Below are 20045 nucleotides of genomic sequence, written 5' to 3'. Positions count from 1 at the left end.
TCAATGAATAAATATGTAATTAAGTGAACCCCTTATGATTCACTTATTTAAAAACATTAACCAACACCTGTGGTGTCTAAACATTTTTTAATTTTAAGATTGCTCTTTATGAAAGACACACTAGATCGCCCTCTGCTGGTTCCACATTAGAACTACAAACAGCTCATCAGTTTGATGTGGATATAATGAATAAATCAGACAGAATTACAGCAAATAGTGTTTTTATTTTATTTAGTTACCAAAAAAATAAAAAATTAAGACACAGACAACATGTAACCCTGATGTTTCAGAGATAAAGTGAAGAAAGTTCATCCTTCAGCTCCGACAGGACAGACGTTGATGAGCCAATGCCGGCGTTCAGCAACGAACGGAAAAATCTTCGCCACGTCCTGGTGAAGATGTCGCTGCAATGCCAGAAAGAGTTTCAATCCCACTTTAACCTTTAGTTAGCAATAAACAAAGGGGCATTAACAATCATTTAAACTTCAGTTACAAAGTGTGATAAACCCAGGTAACTCTGAAATACACCCAGTTTAATCCAGTAGATAAACTCAGTTTACTCCAGTAGATAAACCCAGTTACTCCAGTAGATAAACCCAGTTTACTCCAGTAGATAAACCCAGTTTACTCCAGTAGATAAACCAATTTACTCCAGTAGATAAACCCAGCTTACTCCAGTAGATAAACCAATTTACTCCAGTAGATAAACCCAGCTTAATCCAGTAGATAAGCCCAGTTACTCCAGTAGATAAACCCAAATAACTCTTGAAATAAACTCAGTTTACTCCAGTAGATAAACCCAGTTTACTCCAGTAGATAAACCCAGTTTACTCCAGTAGATAAACCCAGCTTACTCCAGTAGATAAACCCAATTTACTCCAGTAGATAAACCCAGTTACTCCAGTAGATAAAACCCAGATAACTCTGAAATAAACCCAGTTTACTCCAGTAGATAAACTCAGTTTACTCAAGTAAATAAACCCGGTTAACTCTGAAATACACCCAGCTTACTCCAGTAGATAAACCCATTTACTCCAGTAGATAAACTCAGTTTACTCCAGTAGATAAACCCAGCTTACTCCAGTAGATAAACCCAGTTTACTCTAGTAGATAAACTCAGTTTACTCCAGTAGATAAACCCAGGTTACTCCAGTAGATAAACTCAGTTTACTCCAGTAGATAAACCCAGTTACTCCAGTAGATAAACCCAGCTTACTCCAGTAGATAAACCAATTTACTCCAGTAGATAAACCCAGTTACTCCAGTAGATAAACCCAGCTTAATCCAGTAGATAAACCCAGTTACTCCAGTAGATAAACCCAGATTACTCCAGTAGATAAACCCAGATTACTCCAGTAGATAAACCCAGATTACTCCAGTAGATAAACCCAGATTACTCCAGTAGATAAACCCAGATTACTTCAGTAGATAAACCCAGCTTACTGCAGTAGATAAACCCAGATTACTCCAGTAGATAAACCCAGATTACTCCAGTAGATAAACCCAGTTTACTCTAGTAGATAAACTCAGTTTACTCCAGTAGATAAACCCAGGTTACTCCAGTAGATAAACTCAGTTTACTCCAGTAGATAAACCCAGCTTACTCCAGTAGATAAACCCAGTTTACTCCAGTAGATAAACCCAGTTTACTCCAGTAGATAAACCCAGTTTACTGCAGTAGATAAACCCAGTTTACTCCAGTAGACAAACCCAGCTTACTCCAGTAGATAAACCAGTTTACTCCAGTAGATAAACCCAGCTTACTCCAGTATAGAAGACCAATTTACTCCAGTAGATAAACCCAGCTTAATCCAGTAGATAAACCCAGTTACTCCAGTAGATAAACCCAGATAACTCTTGAAATAAACTCAGTTTACTCCAGTAGATAAACCCAGTTTACTCCAGTAGATAAACCCAGCTTACTCCAGTAGATAAACCAATTTCCTCCAGTAGATAAACCCAGCTTACTCCAGTAGATAAACCCAGCTTACTCCAGTAGATAAAACCCAGATTACTCTAGTAGATAAACCCATTTACTCCAGTAGATAAACCCAGTTACTCCAGTAGATAAAACCCAGATTACTCTAGTAGATAAACCCATTTACTCCAGTAGATAAACCCAATTTACTCCAGTAGATAAACCCAGATAACTCTAAAATAAACCCAGCTTACTCCAGTAGATAAACTCAGTTTACTCAAGTAAATAAACCCGGTTAACTCTGAAATACACCCAGCTTACTCCAGTAGATAAACCCAGCTTACTCCAGTAGATAAACCCAGTTTACTCCAGTAGATAAACCCAGTTTACTCCAGTAGATAAACCCAGTTTACTCCAGTAGATAAACCAATTTACTCCAGTAGATAAACCATTTTACTCCAGTAGATAAACCCAGCTTAATCCAGTAGATAAACCCAGTTACTCCAGTAGATAAACCCAGATAACTCTTGAAATAAACTCAGTTTACTCCAGTAGATAAACCCAGATTACTCCAGTAGATAAACCCAGTTTACTCCAGTAGATAAACCCAGCTTACTCCAGTAGATAAACCAATTTACTCAAGTAGATAAACCCAGCTTACTCCAGTAGATAAACCAATTTACTCCAGTAGATAAACCCAGCTTAATCCAGTAGATAAACCCAGTTACTCCAGTAGATAAACCCAGATTACTCCAGTAGATAAACCCAGATTACTCCAGTAGATAAACCCAGATTACTTCAGTAGATAAACCCAGATTACTTCAGTAGATAAACCCAGCTTACTGCAGTAGATAAACCAGTTTACTCCAGTAGATAAACCCAGCTTACTCCAGTATAGAAGACCAATTTACTCCAGTAGATAAACCCAGCTTAATCCAGTAGATAAACCCAGTTACTCCAGTAGATAAACCCAGATTACTCCAGTATAGAAGACCAATTTACTCCAGTAGATAAACCCAGCTTACTCCAGTAGATAAACCCAGATTACTTCAGTAGATAAACCCAGTTTACTGCAGTAGATAAACCCAGCTTACTCCAGTAGATAAACCCAGATTACTTCAGTAGATAAACCCAGTTTACTGCAGTAGATAAACCCAGTTTACTCCAGTAGACAAACCCAGCTTACTCCAGTAGATAAACCAGTTTACTCCAGTAGATAAACCCAGCTTACTCCAGTATAGAAGACCAATTTACTCCAGTAGATAAACCCAGTTACTCCAGTAGATAAACCCAGATAACTCTTGAAATAAACTCAGTTTACTCCAGTAGATAAACCCAGTTTACTCCAGTAGATAAACCCAGCTTACTCCAGTAGATAAACCAATTTACTCCAGTAGATAAACCCAGCTTACTCCAGTAGATAAACCAATTTACTCAAGTAGATAAACCCAGCTTACTCCAGTAGATAAACCAATTTACTCCAGTAGATAAACCCAGCTTAATCCAGTAGATAAACCCAGTTACTCCAGTAGATAAACCCAGATTACTCCAGTAGATAAACCCAGATTACTCCAGTAGATAAACCCAGATTACTTCAGTAGATAAACCCAGATTACTTCAGTAGATAAACCCAGCTTACTGCAGTAGATAAACCAGTTTACTCCAGTAGATAAACCCAGCTTACTCCAGTATAGAAGACCAATTTACTCCAGTAGATAAACCCAGCTTAATCCAGTAGATAAACCCAGTTACTCCAGTAGATAAACCCAGATTACTCCAGTATAGAAGACCAATTTACTCCAGTAGATAAACCCAGCTTACTCCAGTAGATAAACCCAGATTACTTCAGTAGATAAACCCAGTTTACTGCAGTAGATAAACCCAGTTTACTCCAGTAGACAAACCCAGCTTACTCCAGTAGATAAACCAGTTTACTCCAGTAGATAAACCCAGCTTACTCCAGTATAGAAGACCAATTTACTCCAGTAGATAAACCCAGCTTAATCCAGTAGATAAACCCAGTTACTCCAGTAGATAAACCCAGATAACTCTTGAAATAAACTCAGTTTACTCCAGTAGATAAACCCAGTTTACTCCAGTAGATAAACCCAGCTTACTCCAGTAGATAAACCAATTTCCTCCAGTAGATAAACCCAGCTTACTCCAGTAGATAAACCCAGCTTACTCCAGTAGATAAAACCCAGATTACTCTAGTAGATAAACCCATTTACTCCAGTAGATAAACCCAGTTACTCCAGTAGATAAAACCCAGATTACTCTAGTAGATAAACCCATTTACTCCAGTAGATAAACCCAATTTACTCCAGTAGATAAACCCAGATAACTCTAAAATAAACCCAGCTTACTCCAGTAGATAAACTCAGTTTACTCAAGTAAATAAACCCGGTTAACTCTGAAATACACCCAGCTTACTCCAGTAGATAAACCCAGCTTACTCCAGTAGATAAACCCAGTTTACTCCAGTAGATAAACCCAGTTTACTCCAGTAGATAAACCCAGCTTACTCCAGTAGATAAACTCAGATAACTCTTGAAATAAACCCAGTTTACTCAAGTAAATAAACCCGGTTAACTCTGAAATACACCCAGCTTACTCCAGTAGATAAACCCAGTTTACTCCAGTAGATAAACCCAGTTTACTCCAGTAGATAAACTCAGATAACTCTTGAAATAAACCCAGTTTACTCAAGTAAATAAACCCGGTTAACTCTGAAATAAACCCAGCTTACTCCAGTAGATAAACCCAGATAACTCTGAAATAAACCCAGCTTACTCCAGTAGATAAACCCAGCTTACTCCAGTAGATAAACCCAGATAACTCTTGAAATAAACCCAGCTTACTCCAGTAGATAAACCCAGTTTACTCCAGTAGATAAACCCAGTTTACTCCAGTAGATAAACCCAGCTTACTCCAGTAGATAAACTCAGATAACTCTTGAAATAAACCCAGTTTACTCAAGTAAATAAAACCGGTTAACTCTGAAATAAACCCAGCTTACTCCAGTAGATAAACTCAGTTTACTCAAGTAAATAAACCCGGTTAACTCTGAAATACACCCAGCTTACTCCAGTAGATAAACCCAGCTTACTCCAGTAGATAAACCCAGATAACTCTTGAAATAAACCCAGCTTACTCCAGTAGATAAACCAATTTACTCCAGTAGATAAACCAATTTACTCCAGTAGATAAACCCAGCTTAATCCAGTAGATAAACCCAGTTACTCCAGTAGATAAACCCAGATAACTCTTGAAATAAACTCAGTTTACTCCAGTAGATAAACCCAGTTTACTCCAGTAGATAAACCCAGCTTACTCCAGTAGATAAACCAATTTACTCAAGTAGATAAACCCAGCTTACTCCAGTAGATAAACCAATTTACTCCAGTAGATAAACCCAGCTTAATCCAGTAGATAAACCCAGTTACTCCAGTAGATAAACTCAGATTACTCCAGTAGATAAACCCAGATTACTCCAGTAGATAAACCCAGATTACTTCAGTAGATAAACCCAGATTACTTCAGTAGATAAACCCAGCTTACTGCAGTAGATAAACCAGTTTACTCCAGTAGATAAACCCAGCTTACTCCAGTATAGAAGACCAATTTACTCCAGTAGATAAACCCAGCTTAATCCAGTAGATAAACCCAGTTACTCCAGTAGATAAACCCAGATTACTCCAGTATAGAAGACCAATTTACTCCAGTAGATAAACCCAGCTTACTCCAGTAGATAAACCCAGATTACTTCAGTAGATAAACCCAGTTTACTGCAGTAGATAAACCCAGATTACTCCAGTAGACAAACCCAGCTTACTCCAGTAGATAAACCAGTTTACTCCAGTAGATAAACCCAGCTTACTCCAGTATAGAAGACCAATTTACTCCAGTAGATAAACCCAGCTTAATCCAGTAGATAAACCCAGTTACTCCAGTAGATAAACCCAGATAACTCCAGTAGATAAACCCAGCTTACTCCAGTAGATAAACCAATTTACTCCAGTAGATAAACCCAGCTTACTCCAGTAGATAAACCCAGCTTACTCCAGTATAGAAGACCAATTTACTCCAGTAGATAAACCCAGCTTAATCCAGTAGATAAACCCAGTTACTCCAGTAGATAAACCCAGTTTACTCTAGTAGATAAACCCAGCTTACTCCAGTAGATAAACCAATATACTCCAGTAGATAAACCCAGCTTACTCCAGTAGATAAACCCAGCTTACTCCAGTAGATAAACCCAGCTTACTCCAGTAGATAAAACCCAGTTTACTCTAGTAGATAAACCCAGCTTACTCCAGTAGATAAACCAATATACTCCAGTAGATAAACCCAGCTTACTCCAGTAGATAAACCCAGCTTACTCCAGTAGATAAACCCAGCTTACTCCAGTAGATAAAACCCAGCTTACTCCAGTAGATAAAACCCAGATTACTCTAGTAGATAAACCCAGCTTACTCCAGTAGATAAACCCAGTTACTCCAGTAGATAAAACCCAGATTACTCTAGTAGATAAACCCATTTACTCCAGTAGATAAACCCAATTTACTCCAGTAGATAAACCCAGATAACTCTAAAATAAACCCAGCTTACTCCAGTAGATAAACTCAGTTTACTCAAGTAAATAAACCCGGTTAACTCTGAAATACACCCAGCTTACTCCAGTAGATAAACCCAGCTTACTCCAGTAGATAAACCCAGTTTACTCCAGTAGATAAACCCAGTTTACTCCAGTAGATAAACCCAGCTTACTCCAGTAGATAAACTCAGATAACTCTTGAAATAAACCCAGTTTACTCAAGTAAATAAACCCGGTTAACTCTGAAATACACCCAGCTTACTCCAGTAGATAAACCCAGCTTACTCCAGTAGATAAACCCAGTTTACTCCAGTAGATAAACCCAGATAACTCCAGTAGATAAACCCAGCTTACTCCAGTAGATAAACCAATTTACTCCAGTAGATAAACCCAGCTTACTCCAGTAGATAAACCCAGCTTACTCCAGTAGATAAACCCAGCTTACTCCAGTATAGAAGACCAATTTACTCCAGTAGATAAACCCAGCTTAATCCAGTAGATAAACCCAGTTACTCCAGTAGATAAACCCAGTTTACTCCAGTAGATAAACCCAGCTTACTCCAGTAGATAAACCAATTTACTCCAGTAGATAAACCCAGCTTACTCCAGTAGATAAACCCAGCTTACTCCAGTAGATAAAACCCAGATTACTCTAGTAGATAAACCCAGCTTACTCCAGTAGATAAACCCAGCTTACTCCAGTAGATAAAACCCAGATTACTCTAGTAGATAAACCCATTTACTCCAGTAGATAAACCCAGTTACTCCAGTAGATAAAACCCAGATTACTCTAGTAGATAAACCCATTTACTCCAGTAGATAAACCCAATTTACTCCAGTAGATAAACCCAGATAACTCTAAAATAAACCCAGCTTACTCCAGTAGATAAACCCAGTTTACTCAAGTAAATAAACCCGGTTAACTCTGAAATACACCCAGCTTACTCCAGTAGATAAACCCAGCTTACTCCAGTAGATAAACCCAGTTTACTCCAGTAGATAAACCCAGTTTACTCCAGTAGATAAACTCAGATAACTCTTGAAATAAACCCACTTTACTCAAGTAAATAAACCCGGTTAACTCTGAAATACACCCAGCTTACTCCAGTAGATAAACCCAGATAACTCTGAAATAAACCCAGCTTACTCCAGTAGATAAACTCAGTTTACTCAAGTAAATAAACCCGGTTAACTCTGAAATACACCCAGCTTACTCCAGTAGATAAACCCAGCTTACTCCAGTAGATAAACCCAGATAACTCTTGAAATAAACCCAGCTTACTCCAGTAGATAAACCCAGTTTACTCCAGTAGATAAACCCAGTTTACTCCAGTAGATAAACCCAGCTTACTCCAGTAGATAAACTCAGATAACTCTTGAAATAAACCCAGTTTACTCAAGTAAATAAACCCGGTTAACTCTGAAATAAACCCAGCTTACTCCAGTAGATAAACTCAGTTTACTCAAGTAAATAAACCCGGTTAACTCTGAAATACACCCAGCTTACTCCAGTAGATAAACCCAGCTTACTCCAGTAGATAAACCCAGATAACTCCAGTAGATAAACCCAGCTTACTCCAGTAGATAAACCAATTTACTCCAGTAGATGAACCCAGCTTACTCCAGTAGATAAACCCAGCTTACTCCAGTAGATAAACCCAGCTTACTCCAGTATAGAAGACCAATTTACTCCAGTAGATAAACCCAGCTTAATCCAGTAGATAAACCCAGTTACTCCAGTAGATAAACCCAGTTTACTCCAGTAGATAAACCCAGCTTACTCCAGTAGATAAACCAATTTACTCCAGTAGATAAACCCAGCTTACTCCAGTAGATAAACCCAGCTTACTCCAGTAGATAAAACCCAGATTACTCTAGTAGATAAACCCAGCTTACTCCAGTAGATAAACCCAGCTTACTCCAGTAGATAAAACCCAGATTACTCTAGTAGATAAACCCATTTACTCCAGTAGATAAACCCAGTTACTCCAGTAGATAAAACCCAGATTACTCTAGTAGATAAACCCATTTACTCCAGTAGATAAACCCAATTTACTCCAGTAGATAAACCCAGATAACTCTAAAATAAACCCAGCTTACTCCAGTAGATAAACCCAGTTTACTCAAGTAAATAAACCCGGTTAACTCTGAAATACACCCAGCTTACTCCAGTAGATAAACCCAGCTTACTCCAGTAGATAAACCCAGTTTACTCCAGTAGATAAACCCAGTTTACTCCAGTAGATAAACTCAGATAACTCTTGAAATAAACCCAGTTTACTCAAGTAAATAAACCCGGTTAACTCTGAAATAAACCCAGCTTACTCCAGTAGATAAACCCAGATAACTCTGAAATAAACCCAGCTTACTCCAGTAGATAAACTCAGTTTACTCAAGTAAATAAACCCGGTTAACTCTGAAATACACCCAGCTTACTCCAGTAGATAAACCCAGCTTACTCCAGTAGATAAACCCAGATAACTCTTGAAATAAACCCAGCTTACTCCAGTAGATAAACCCAGTTTACTCCAGTAGATAAACCCAGTTTACTCCAGTAGATAAACCCAGCTTACTCCAGTAGATAAACTCAGATAACTCTTGAAATAAACCCAGTTTACTCAAGTAAATAAACCCGGTTAACTCTGAAATAAACCCAGCTTACTCCAGTAGATAAACTCAGTTTACTCAAGTAAATAAACCCGGTTAACTCTGAAATACACCCAGCTTACTCCAGTAGATAAACCCAGCTTACTCCAGTAGATAAACCCAGCTTACTCCAGTAGATAAACCCAGTTTACTCCAGTAGATAAACCCAGCTTACTCCAGTAGATAAACCCAGATAACTCTTGAAATAAACCCAGCTTACTCCAGTAAATAAACCCGGTTAACTCTGAAATAAACCCAGCTTACTCCAGTAGATAAACCCAGTTTACTCCAGTAGATAAACCCAGTTTACTCCAGTAGATAAACCCAGCTTACTCCAGTAGATAAACCCAGCTTACTCCAGTAGATAAACCCAGCTTACTCCAGTAAATAAACCCAGTTTACTCCAGTAGATAAACCCAGCTTACTCCAGTAGATAAACCCAGCTTACTCCAGTAGATAAACCCAGTTTACTCCAGTAGATAAACCCAGCTTACTCCAGTAGATAAACCCAGATAACTCTTGAAATAAACCCAGCTTACTCCAGTAAATAAACCCGGTTAACTCTGAAATAAACCCAGCTTACTCCAGTAGATAAACCCAGTTTACTCCAGTAGATAAACCCAGTTTACTCCAGTAGATAAACCCAGCTTACTCCAGTAGATAAACCCAGCTTACTCCAGTAGATAAACCCAGCTTACTCCAGTAGATAAACCCAGTTTACTCCAGTAGATAAACCCAGCTTACTCCAGTAGATAAACCCAGTTTACTCCAGTAGATAAACCCAGATAGCTCTGAAATAAACCCAGTTTACTTGCAGAGCTCTTTCTCCAGGGATAAGACCCGAGTCATTGTGCACAACACCCACATATCTTGTGAGCTAAACATAAAGTTCTGTCTGAACTAAACTCAATTTCCCAGTGATACTAAATTTTATCACCTGTAATTAACCCAGTCTATCAGACAAGGTAATTTCTTTATCAAGCTAGCAGGACTTACTTCACCAGGTGTGATAACCAATATATACATGAAAAAGTATCTGTAAGTACCAAGGTCCATCACCACTGTACTGCTCTACTGTCCAGCCACGTCCGTCTTTCACTGGGATCATCTTGTCATTGGTCAGGAGGAAGTAGACAGTTTCAGCCACCCCCACCAGGTCCACCTGACAGGCACCAGAAGAGAAGAGGTTGAAATCGACCAATCCTGAGCAGAAAGACTTAATTTTGTTCCTGGCTATAAAAAGGTGTTAACCGTGTATGGTGGGTCAGTGGGCTGCAGTAGACCCAGACTGATGTAGGTCTGAGCTGACAGGAGCTGCTGGACTGATGTAAGGTCTTTCTGAAGAACCAGATCCAGCGAGGATGACCAGTCCACTGGGAAGAGCCAGTCCTGCAAACCTCTGCAGGGACGACAGAGCAGTAAAACTTTGAGAATCAGAGCATATTCACCCCCCTTTCCTTGCCGCCCTCCTGCTGACTGACCTGTGACAGGAGGCGAGAATGCTGGGCTGCAGCCCTGCATGTAGCAGGCTGCAGGAGTGAAGCTGCAACACCAGCTGCAACAAGCTGATGGCTTTAATACCTACACATAACTCATCCGGGTTAGAATCTGCCAGATCCTGAGATGAAGACAAAACAAATTATTTCAAATTTCATTTTCCTATTTAAATGTTCATTTTCTTCACACGGCAGAGTTAGAAGGAGGATGGAGGGACTCACTGTGAACAGGTGGTCTGCAGGCGGGGTGTAGATAGTGATGCAGCCGTCCACAAACAGGAAACAGCTGATCTGAGGAATTCTGTCAGCAGATGGTGAGTCCTTCTTAAGACGGTTAAACAGGTGAAAATCCCAGGGGACGGAGCAGCTGTCCACCTGCAGCAGCAGAGCACAGGAAACCACCAGTTGGTAACCAACAGACAGATGGTAACTGGACCTGCTGAGGTCAGTCAGTCAGGTTCAGGTCCAAGTCCAGGTCCATTCACAGTGTTTGAATGAGATTCACCTTCATGTAGAAACACTCATTCTCTGCAGTTGCTTTAAACCCTTTGAAGATGGAGAAGCTGCCTCTGTCCAAATATCTGGTGTGAATGAAGAATATGTCGCCCCCTAGTGGACAACGTAAAACAGCAAAGAATCAGAATCAGCTTTATTAGCAAGTTTGTTCAAACAAACAAGAAATTTGACTACGGTCCACTTTGCTCTCAATAATAAAGAATATCTTTTAAATGTACATATAAACACAATTGAGTTTACAAAAGAACATAATGTGAGATCAGTCCAAGATTCTGACTGTCAAGAGTCCATCATTGAAACATCCTGGGGGAAGAAACTCTGTGAAGGCTGGTTTTAACAGACAGCGCTCTGTAGCGCCACCTGAAGGTCAAAGCCTAAACAGTTTATGTGCAGGGTGTGTGGGGTCTGCAGAGATTTTAGCAGCTCTTTTCCTGACCCTTGACCTGTATAAGTCCTGGATGGAGGGAAGGTCAGCCCTGATGATTCTCTCTGCAGACCTGATTGGTCGTTGCAGTCTGGACCGGTCCTGTTTGGTGGATGAACCAAACCAGACTGAGATGGATGAAGACAGGACAGATTTAATGATGACGGTGGAGAAGATGACCAGCAGGTTGGACTTCTTGAGTTGCCTCAGGAAAGCAGAGTAAAGCTGAAAGTAAAGTAAGCTGGAAATATGGAGCTAAATAAGGAAACAGTTTAGGGGCAAACGCTCTTATTTACTTCACCGGTTTATTCTAAACACAATTTTCCACCATCTGTGTCGGATAAAGCCTCGTTTGGGAAAATGCAGACATTTATGTCATAAAGGGATGTTCGTTATTTACAGAATCTGTGTGAGAACTTTAATATTTCTAGATCACACTTCTTACATTCCCTCCAAATTTAGGAATATTTCTCCTGTTTTTCCCAATCTGCCTGCATCCTCCCACTATGAGCACTTACTTGGTCAGCCTTCGTCATTTAAGGGGTTCATAGCTATCAGCTACAAAGCGCTAAAGTGTCCCTCCCTTCTGCATCAGTTGACAATATAAAATCCCAACGGGATGAGGAGCTTGGCGAACTTATTTCTGAGGAAATCTGGGAGGCCGCTTTGAGCCGGGAACAGAACTCTTCAATTTGTGCAAGACGCGGCCTTCCAAAGAATCTACGTCGGTTCCACTGGACTAAACTGACATGGTTTCCAGAGATGTTCCCATTATGTGACAGATGTACAGGAAGTCCACCATGACACCACTAAATGTTCTGGTCCTGGCTATTGGGCGTCTATCTATGACATTGTCAGGTTTTCTGGGCCAGCCGATACCTCCTTGTCCCTTAATCGGACGGTTTGGTATTCCACCTGAGTCGGTCTAGGCCAGAGATCTCTAGGATTGTGTTTCTTATACTGCTTGTGGGGCGACTGATTCTTGTAAAATGGAAGACCACATACCTCCGACATTCTCACACTGGGTCAAAGATACGCTCAGTTTTCTCAAACTTGGATAAAATTAGGCGTTCCCTTAAAGGTTGAGCACACAATTATCACAAAATATGGGGTCCTTTTCAAGATGATGTCAAAGTTCATGTCACACATTCTAAGCAGTGAGTAGAGAGGACAACCCTCATGATAAGATAACATCTGGATAATGGTGGCCACCCCTTTCCCTCTCCTGTTTTCTGTATTCCTGATTCTTTGGTGTTGTCTGTGAGTTATTGATGTCACATGGCTCAAACACAGCCAATCAGCAGCAGGTTACCTTGTATCTCACATCATATCTATATACAGGGGTTGGACAATGAAACTGAAACACCTGTCATTTTAGTGTGGGAGGTTTCATGGCTAAATTGGACCAGCCTGGTAGCCAGTCTTCATTGATTGCACATTGCACCAGTAAGAGCAGAGTGTGAAGGTTCAATTATCAGGGTAAGAGCACAGTTTTGCTCAAAATATTGAAATGCACACAACATTATGGGTGACATACCAGAGTTCAAAAGAGGACAAATTGTTGGTGCACGTCTTGCTGGCGCATCTGTGACCAAGACAGCAAGTCTTTGTGATGTATCAAGAGCCACGGTATCCAGGGTAATGTCAGCATACCACCAAGAAGGACGAACCACATCCAACAGGATTAACTGTGGACGCAAGAGGAAGCTGTCTGAAAGGGATGTTCGGGTGCTAACCCGGATTGTATCCAAAAAACATAAAACCACGGCTGCCCAAATCACGGCAGAATTAAATGTGCACCTCAACTCTCCTGTTTCCACCAGAACTGTCCATCAGGATCTCCACAGGGTCAATATACACGGCCGGGCTGCTATAGCCAAACCTTTGGTCACTCATGCCAATGTCAAACGTTGGTTTCAATGGTGCAAGGAGCACAAATCTTGGGCTGTGGACAATGTGAAACATGTATTGTTCTCTGATGAGTCCACCTTTACTGTTTTCCCCACATCCAGGAGAGTTACGGTGTGGAGAAGCCCCAAAGAAGCGTACCACCCAGACTGTTGGATGCCCAGAGTGAAGCATGGGGGTGGATCAGTGATGGTTTGGGCTGCCATATCATGGCATTCCCTTGGCCCAATACTTGTGCTAGATGGGCGCGTCACTGCCAAGGACTACAGAACCATTCTTGAGGACCATGTGCATCCAATGGTTCAAACACTGTATCCTGAAGGCGGTGCCGTGTATCAGGATGACAATGCACCAATACACACAGCAAGACTGGTGAAAGATTGGTTTGATGAACATGAAAGTGAAGTTGAACATCTCCCATGGCCTGCACAGTCACCAGATCTAAATATTATTGAGCCACTTTGGGGTGTTTTGGAGGAGCGAGTCAGGAAACGTTTTCCTCCACCAGTATCACGTAGTGACCTGGCCACTATCCTGCAAGAAGAATGGCTTAAAATCCCTCTGACCACTGTGCAGGACTTGTATATGTCATTCCCAAGATGAATTGATGCTGTATTGGCCGCAAAAGGAGGCCCTACACCATACTAATAAATGATTGTGGTCTAAAACCAGGTGTTTCAGTTTCATTGTCCAACCCCTGCATTTATGCTGGAATATGACTATTTATAGAATAAGTTGAGATTCTACTGTTCACAGCACCCTGTGATGGTGTTTGGAGAGAACTTAAATAAATGTTTTCATGTTGCTGAACACAGGATGAGGTCTCCAGGCTCAGTTTGAGGCAGATTTGTTGAGCCTGCTGTGATCATCTTTCACCAGGGTAAACTCTTTGGGTCCTCTCTGTGCAGGCCAGGTTTATGGGCTGGAGTCATGAGTGAATTGGCGTTTGGGGAAAACATGACTTTTGTGTCATGATAAAACATTTGTCTCTAAGGCTCCAAGCCGTAAGAGTTTGTTTTGTACAAAAGAGGCAAGTTTGTAAAAGTTTGTACCTCCAAGTTAACATTTTCAAAGACAATTGTTGTTTTTTGTTTCCGTATTGTCTTGAGAATTACAAACCAATTTAGAAACAAATATTTTCTCATTTGTAGATGCCCATTTGGTACAACTTAATACACTAGAACCAATAAAAATTCAATAATTTGGTGGACGTAACACAATGTTTGTTTTACCATCCATATAATCTGAGGAAATTCTGGGCAACACCAGAATCATTGTCAAAAACAGGAGCTGCAAGATTACCGAGGCAGCTAAAATCTGTGGATTTTATAGGCATATACAACCAGGTGTCATCTGCGTACAGGATGACAATGTACTACATGGTGGTAAACAAGCAACCAAACTGAAGCATGAAAATGGAGAACAGAGGGGGACTAAGAGCTCATCCCTGAGGTACACCACAGTATGGATGAGACATTAAGGTTTAGCTAAGGTGTGATTGTTACAAATTAAATCAGAAATTAAACATATAATCTTAAAGACACATGTTGCAGCAGGTATTACATTAAGCTCTGTAGGACTGAGTAAAAAGTTCAGCATTGTACCAAGGTCCAGAAGGCTGTCCTCCTCAACAGCAGGTAGGGGACGTTGCTCTGAATGCAAGTCTTGAGAGGAAGTGATGTCACAGAGTTTCAACAGCTGTCTATGAACTTCGAGGTCACAGGGATCTACAGCTGGAAGACAAATCAGAACCTTTGTAGAACACACTCATAAAAAAACCACAGGTTTCTTTTTTAGTCCAGAAGAAGAAGATCTCATATTTTCTCCAGAACCAGGGGAAGATCCATCTGCCCCTGGTTCTGGTCCAGTCGACTGGAGTTCCAACCTGACAGTTCTCCCAGAGAGGTCAGGGATCCAGCTTCCATACTGGTCTCCTGTATGGGGCTTAGCTCCTTTTTGGGTTTAGAGACTGTTTTCTGGCACACCGCTCCGGGATCAGAGTCCTGCTCGGTCCGGATGTCCTCTGAGGTCGGTCCCGGCTGACCTGAGATCAGATAGGAATTACCAAAACAAAAAGACACTGGAAAACTGATTTAATTGAGGAACCTTCTGTATTTTCCTATAGTTTTCGTGCTTCTGACTTTCATTTAAAAAGCATTTCTCTGAATAAACTTTGATTTTTGTTGTTCAGGTTTTTCATTGTTTTATCTTGAACTCCTTTTAGAATCTCACATTTTATTGTTTTCCAAAAAGTTTTATCTCATGTACGAAACCTGCATGCATGTCATAGTTAAACCCTTTTAAACAACCAAAAATTGATCTGAATCAGAGTTGCTGCCACTTTTCACATTCCCAGATTCACATGAGCCGAGAATAAAACCTTAAAATACAATTTAAATAATAAAATAAATGTTAAGGTTTAGGAAGGTTCCCTGACAAATCTTCCTTCTAAAAAGGTGTCATCTGAAAAGAAAAATTCAAATAAGATTGAGACCAGCTAATGCTAAAACGTTCCGGCTCAGACTCTGGTTACCGGTCAGCTGGGTGCGTTGACGGCTCTCGCCTGGGCGTGGAGGTAACTGGACCTTCACGCAGAGTCCTTTCTCTCCAGGACACAGGAAGACGTCGTCCGGCACCTCGTTTGAAGATGGCTCGGAGATCCTGCAGAAGCAGAGTGAGACGATGAGATCTGAGAGGTCTGATTCAGGTCCAGACGGAAGTCTGTGTGGCGGGTTTGTTACCCAGCGGACTCTTCGGAACCGCACTGAGACTCGTCGAGTATTTTAAAGGGAGCAGCAGCAGGAGGTGGATTCGAGTCACTGACCTGAGAAAAACAAATTATAAGAACACCAGTGAGGGTCACATGATCACTCTGTGTCCATGGTCCGTCATTCATCAGTATCAGAACCACTACTGGATCAGGACACACCTCTTGTGACTTTTTGAGCAGCAACAGCCTCTTCTTCTCCAGCTCCTGACTCAGCTGCTCCTTCTGCTCCACCAGATGTCTCATTTTCTCTGATAAAACAACCAAAAGCTAAAACTGAAACATCAGCTCTTCTTTACTAAAGTCAGTGAAGGCATCGTGAGACACCCAGCTGACAGTGAACGCACCTTCTATCTCCTTCTGTTTGTTCTGGTTGTATCTTTCTGCCCGCAGCTCCTCGAAGCTCAGCTCTTCTCCTCCACTCATCAGTTCTTCTTTACAGTATGGGCTCCACTGGTTGGCCACGCCTTCACAGTGAAGCCCCACCCCTATGGTCGCCTGCATCTTGCTCTGATGGGCTGACCTGCAGCCAATAGGAATTTACAGGTGCATAAATTAAAATATCAAAGAGATCATTTATTTGAATATTTTGTAGACACATTACACTTAGAATGTTACATTTCAAGCATTTGTTGAAGTTAACTTTGATAAAATATGCCTTATGCTTAATGACAAGCTAACATTTTTAGGACACACTTTTTCCTTCCACTCAACTTTCCATAACTATGCTTGGATAGAGGATTCTGTGAACAGCCAGCATCTTTAGGTAGTACGTTTTGTGCCTTGCCCTTTTTGTGAAGGGTGTGAGAATGAACAGCTGGCAGTCTTCTCCATAAATCGTTTCACAGTCATTTGACAGCTGGAGGAATTTACATCAGCCGTAATTTAAAATCCATAAATGCCTAAACCTCGTCTGGAATATCCCACATAAAATACCGATTCTTTAAATCACAGTTGGCGATCGGTAATATTTTATTTTGTTAGAAAAAAGTTCAAATGTTCTATTTGGCATCTAAACCGGACTTTATTTAAAAAGATCTAACAGGGTCCAGAAACAAAGAAAACCTTTTTCATTTGTATACAGATGTGTATTTATCTGTGTAACATCTGCCAGTAACTCAGACTCCAAAATGTTCAAAGTGGGAAAAAATAAAGTTGTGAAGCGGCAAACCTGAGATAAATGATGTCACCTTCATACAAATGAATGGAAAGAAATGAACATTTTCATCTTTTAGATAACGGGAGGATGACCTAAGTTTGGAAACAGCAACATATTTCCACAAGACAATTATCTTCCCTTTCAGAGTGAAAATGGTTCAAAATTCAGACTGTCCAGACCTTTAAGGACTGAGTAGAGACGCTGGAGACAGTTGCAGGTTTTCTTCCAGTAACACTTTGTTATCTCCTAGCTGCTCTGCTTTAACAGGAAGTTATTGAGTTGACTTACGGAGAGCAGAGCAACGGTCCTGCCTGCTGCTCCATTGCTGTGTCTGCATCAAACAAAGAATCAATCTGCAGAAAGCAATAATCAATCATTTCTTCTCAGAACAGCACAGTTAATCAATAAGACATTTTCTGAAGGGATGCAATGATATGAAAATGTGGGCCAATATCAAAATCCGACCTTAATTTTGCTGTTATGACAAAATTAAAAGTAAGAGACTAAAATGAATTATTTCCAGGCAATTTCTGTATAAACCAACTGAAAAAACCCAAATCTGCCAGGGAAACCATAAAAAACCCATAATCTTGATTCCGGTTCAGCAACTATTTTTAAGGTCACACTTGCCATCAATTATCTGATGAATCTTTAATAAAGTTCAGAAGGATTCTTCTGATATTAAATCACCTAAAACCATAAATTACAGAGGTTCAAAAGTATCAGCCAGGAGGAGACAGGAAAGAAATAAACCCACAGCATCCTTTTTAAAAGTGCTATATATCGCACAATTCTCCAAAAATAAATGAAAAGACCAGGCAGAAGGTGGTCAGGGAGGGTCAAAAGGTCAACAGCAACCTGAAGGAACCTTCCAGAAGAACAGTCTCATCTATTCTTCATATACCTGGACTACGGAGAAGGTCTTAAGACAGAAACATTTTCTAGCATGAAAAAGACACCAAGTAACCAAAAATCCTCTGTTGCAGGATCTATGGCGAGGTTTAGGACAAATGTTTCTGTTTGGTCTGAGAGGCATGGTTCCTCAGCCTTTCTTCAGAGCTGAAGTATGAAATAAGATGTATGCCACACTGTTCCAGGGTTAAAGCTGATTCTAGGTGACAATCATCGATCTCTGTCTTGTTAAATACGATTTTTTAGTCCCTAAAGAATCTGAGCAAACAGAAGAAAGGATGGTTTCAATGTCAGGTTTCAGTTTTTATCTGCATTAAAGTTAAACTCACCACGAAATAACGGGATGACTGAATGATTAAAACTATCTTTCTTTCTTAGCCGAATGTGAATTAAATGTTGTATTATAAAGAATTCACGTTTAGCGGTTAGAAATGTTGTCTTTCTTATTGCCGTTAGTTAAATTTATCATAAAACACGTCCGTTTTTGAGTGAATTTCGGATGAAAGTTTCAGAGACGCGGAGAAAATACGTCAATCGAACCTTTGGAAAATCATAAACGTGTAAAACAAAAAAGAAAATACTCCAGTTGTGCTTCCTTTATTGTTTAAAAATCGACGATGAATAACTTTTTCTTACCGGAAATGTTATGAAAAAGATTCAAACAGCCCGCCGTCTTAGCTCCTTGTGAGCTTCCGGTGGCGCAGCTGATTGGTCTTAACCGCTCGGTGCTGCGGTGCCCCTACTGGATATAACCTGTACTGCATGACAAATATCCAGTCTTAACTGAGGCTGTTCCATTTTTAGGTCAATATTTTCAAACATTTTATGCTTTTATTCTTTAATTTAGCTGTTTCAATGTTGTTGAACTGTTTCGGTATCTTACCTTAGCACCTGCTGCCGACAACTGCCACAACTTGTGTCAGTATGTTTACCTTTTTGTAAATTTTAAAAGAAGAACGAAAGAAAAATTCTAAAAATTAAAGTTAATAATAATAATAATAATTATTATTATTATTCCTTCTAGTAGTTGAATTTGGGTAATTGTGGCAGAATCATTGAAACGGCATTCCATCTTTGCTATGAAAAGTATTTAACAAAGCTAAGATTGCTGCTGCATTACCATCAACATCATGTAATTTTCAAAGCAACAGTAAAATAACTGTTAACTTGTTCTGCCTAAAATGACCTGATATTCGCTGCCACTTTGCATCTCATATCTACAATGACTGATTATTCTACCACTGATGCTTTTTAGTAAGTCAGCATCATGCTCATCGCTTCATTTTCCATCTTCCAGACATTACAGACTTGATTGTATGAAAATATAACATTAATTACATAGAAGATCTTCGAGTAAAATTTCAAGGTACTTTAAAATTACAAAAATATAATAACTAACCTACTAATTAACTAAATTAAATTATGACCAACAAGAAAACAGTAACAATACAAAAGATGACAAAAACATGAAAACAGGGAATTAAAAACTTATTTTAAAGAAAATTAAGTCTGCCAACAAATGTTCACCTTCTGCAGATGATCCACTTGACCCTGTCTTTCAGTGTTTAACCCTTTCTCTCCTAGATATAGCTACTGACTGAGCTTCTACTGTGAATAACTGTATGTGATCTCTCTCATCCTATAGACTGGAAAACTGGCTCAGTTTATATGCTTAGCTGTGTTTTGTAGAAGACTCTGCTGC

At 40.0% G+C, this 20045-nt stretch overlaps 1 protein-coding gene across 5 annotated transcripts; it reads right to left on the bottom strand.

The window, feature by feature from the left end:
• Positions 1-204: 204 nt before the first annotated feature.
• bub1ba (BUB1 mitotic checkpoint serine/threonine kinase Ba) lies at positions 205-19088 on the bottom strand. Of its 5 annotated transcripts, none has more exons than XM_047387299.1 (14): positions 18980-19088; positions 17720-17762; positions 16620-16795; positions 16435-16523; positions 16247-16329; positions 16039-16166; positions 15391-15549; positions 15110-15238; positions 11163-11266; positions 10880-11032; positions 10643-10779; positions 10413-10560; positions 10208-10323; positions 205-404 (listed from the first exon to the last, which is right to left on the bottom strand). In XM_047387299.1, exons 2-14 carry the CDS (start codon positions 17752-17754, stop codon positions 287-289), a joined length of 1575 nt encoding a protein of 524 aa, XP_047243255.1. In that variant the 5' UTR covers positions 17755-17762; positions 18980-19088; the 3' UTR covers positions 205-286. The 5 variants fall into 5 exon arrangements, with proteins under 5 accessions (XP_047243255.1, XP_047243258.1, XP_047243256.1 ...); XM_047387302.1 differs by having other exon boundaries at positions 17611-17762; positions 18980-19081; XM_047387300.1 differs by having other exon boundaries at positions 17720-17784; positions 18980-19052.
• Positions 19089-20045: the final 957 nt, after the last annotated feature.

The sequence above is a fragment of the Girardinichthys multiradiatus genome, chromosome 15, assembly GCF_021462225.1.
Source record: "Girardinichthys multiradiatus isolate DD_20200921_A chromosome 15, DD_fGirMul_XY1, whole genome shotgun sequence".
NCBI lineage: Eukaryota > Metazoa > Chordata > Actinopteri > Cyprinodontiformes > Goodeidae > Girardinichthys > Girardinichthys multiradiatus.
The sequence above is the reverse complement of the archived record's forward strand: the minus strand, read 5'-3'. Positions and strand labels throughout refer to the sequence as shown.

Bases quoted from the DNA above. Each gene is read 5' to 3' on its own strand.
- bub1ba (XM_047387299.1), bottom strand. From the start codon at position 17,754: ATGGAGCAGCAGGCAGGACCGTTGCTCTGCTCTCC. The intron at 16,167-16,246 runs GTAACAAACCCG...CTGCTTCTGCAG, and splicing joins GGTTCCGAAGAGTCCGCTGG to GATCTCCGAGCCATCTTCAA. The intron at 15,239-15,390 runs GTTGGAACTCCA...TTTGTCTTCCAG, and splicing joins CTCTCTGGGAGAACTGTCAG to CTGTAGATCCCTGTGACCTC.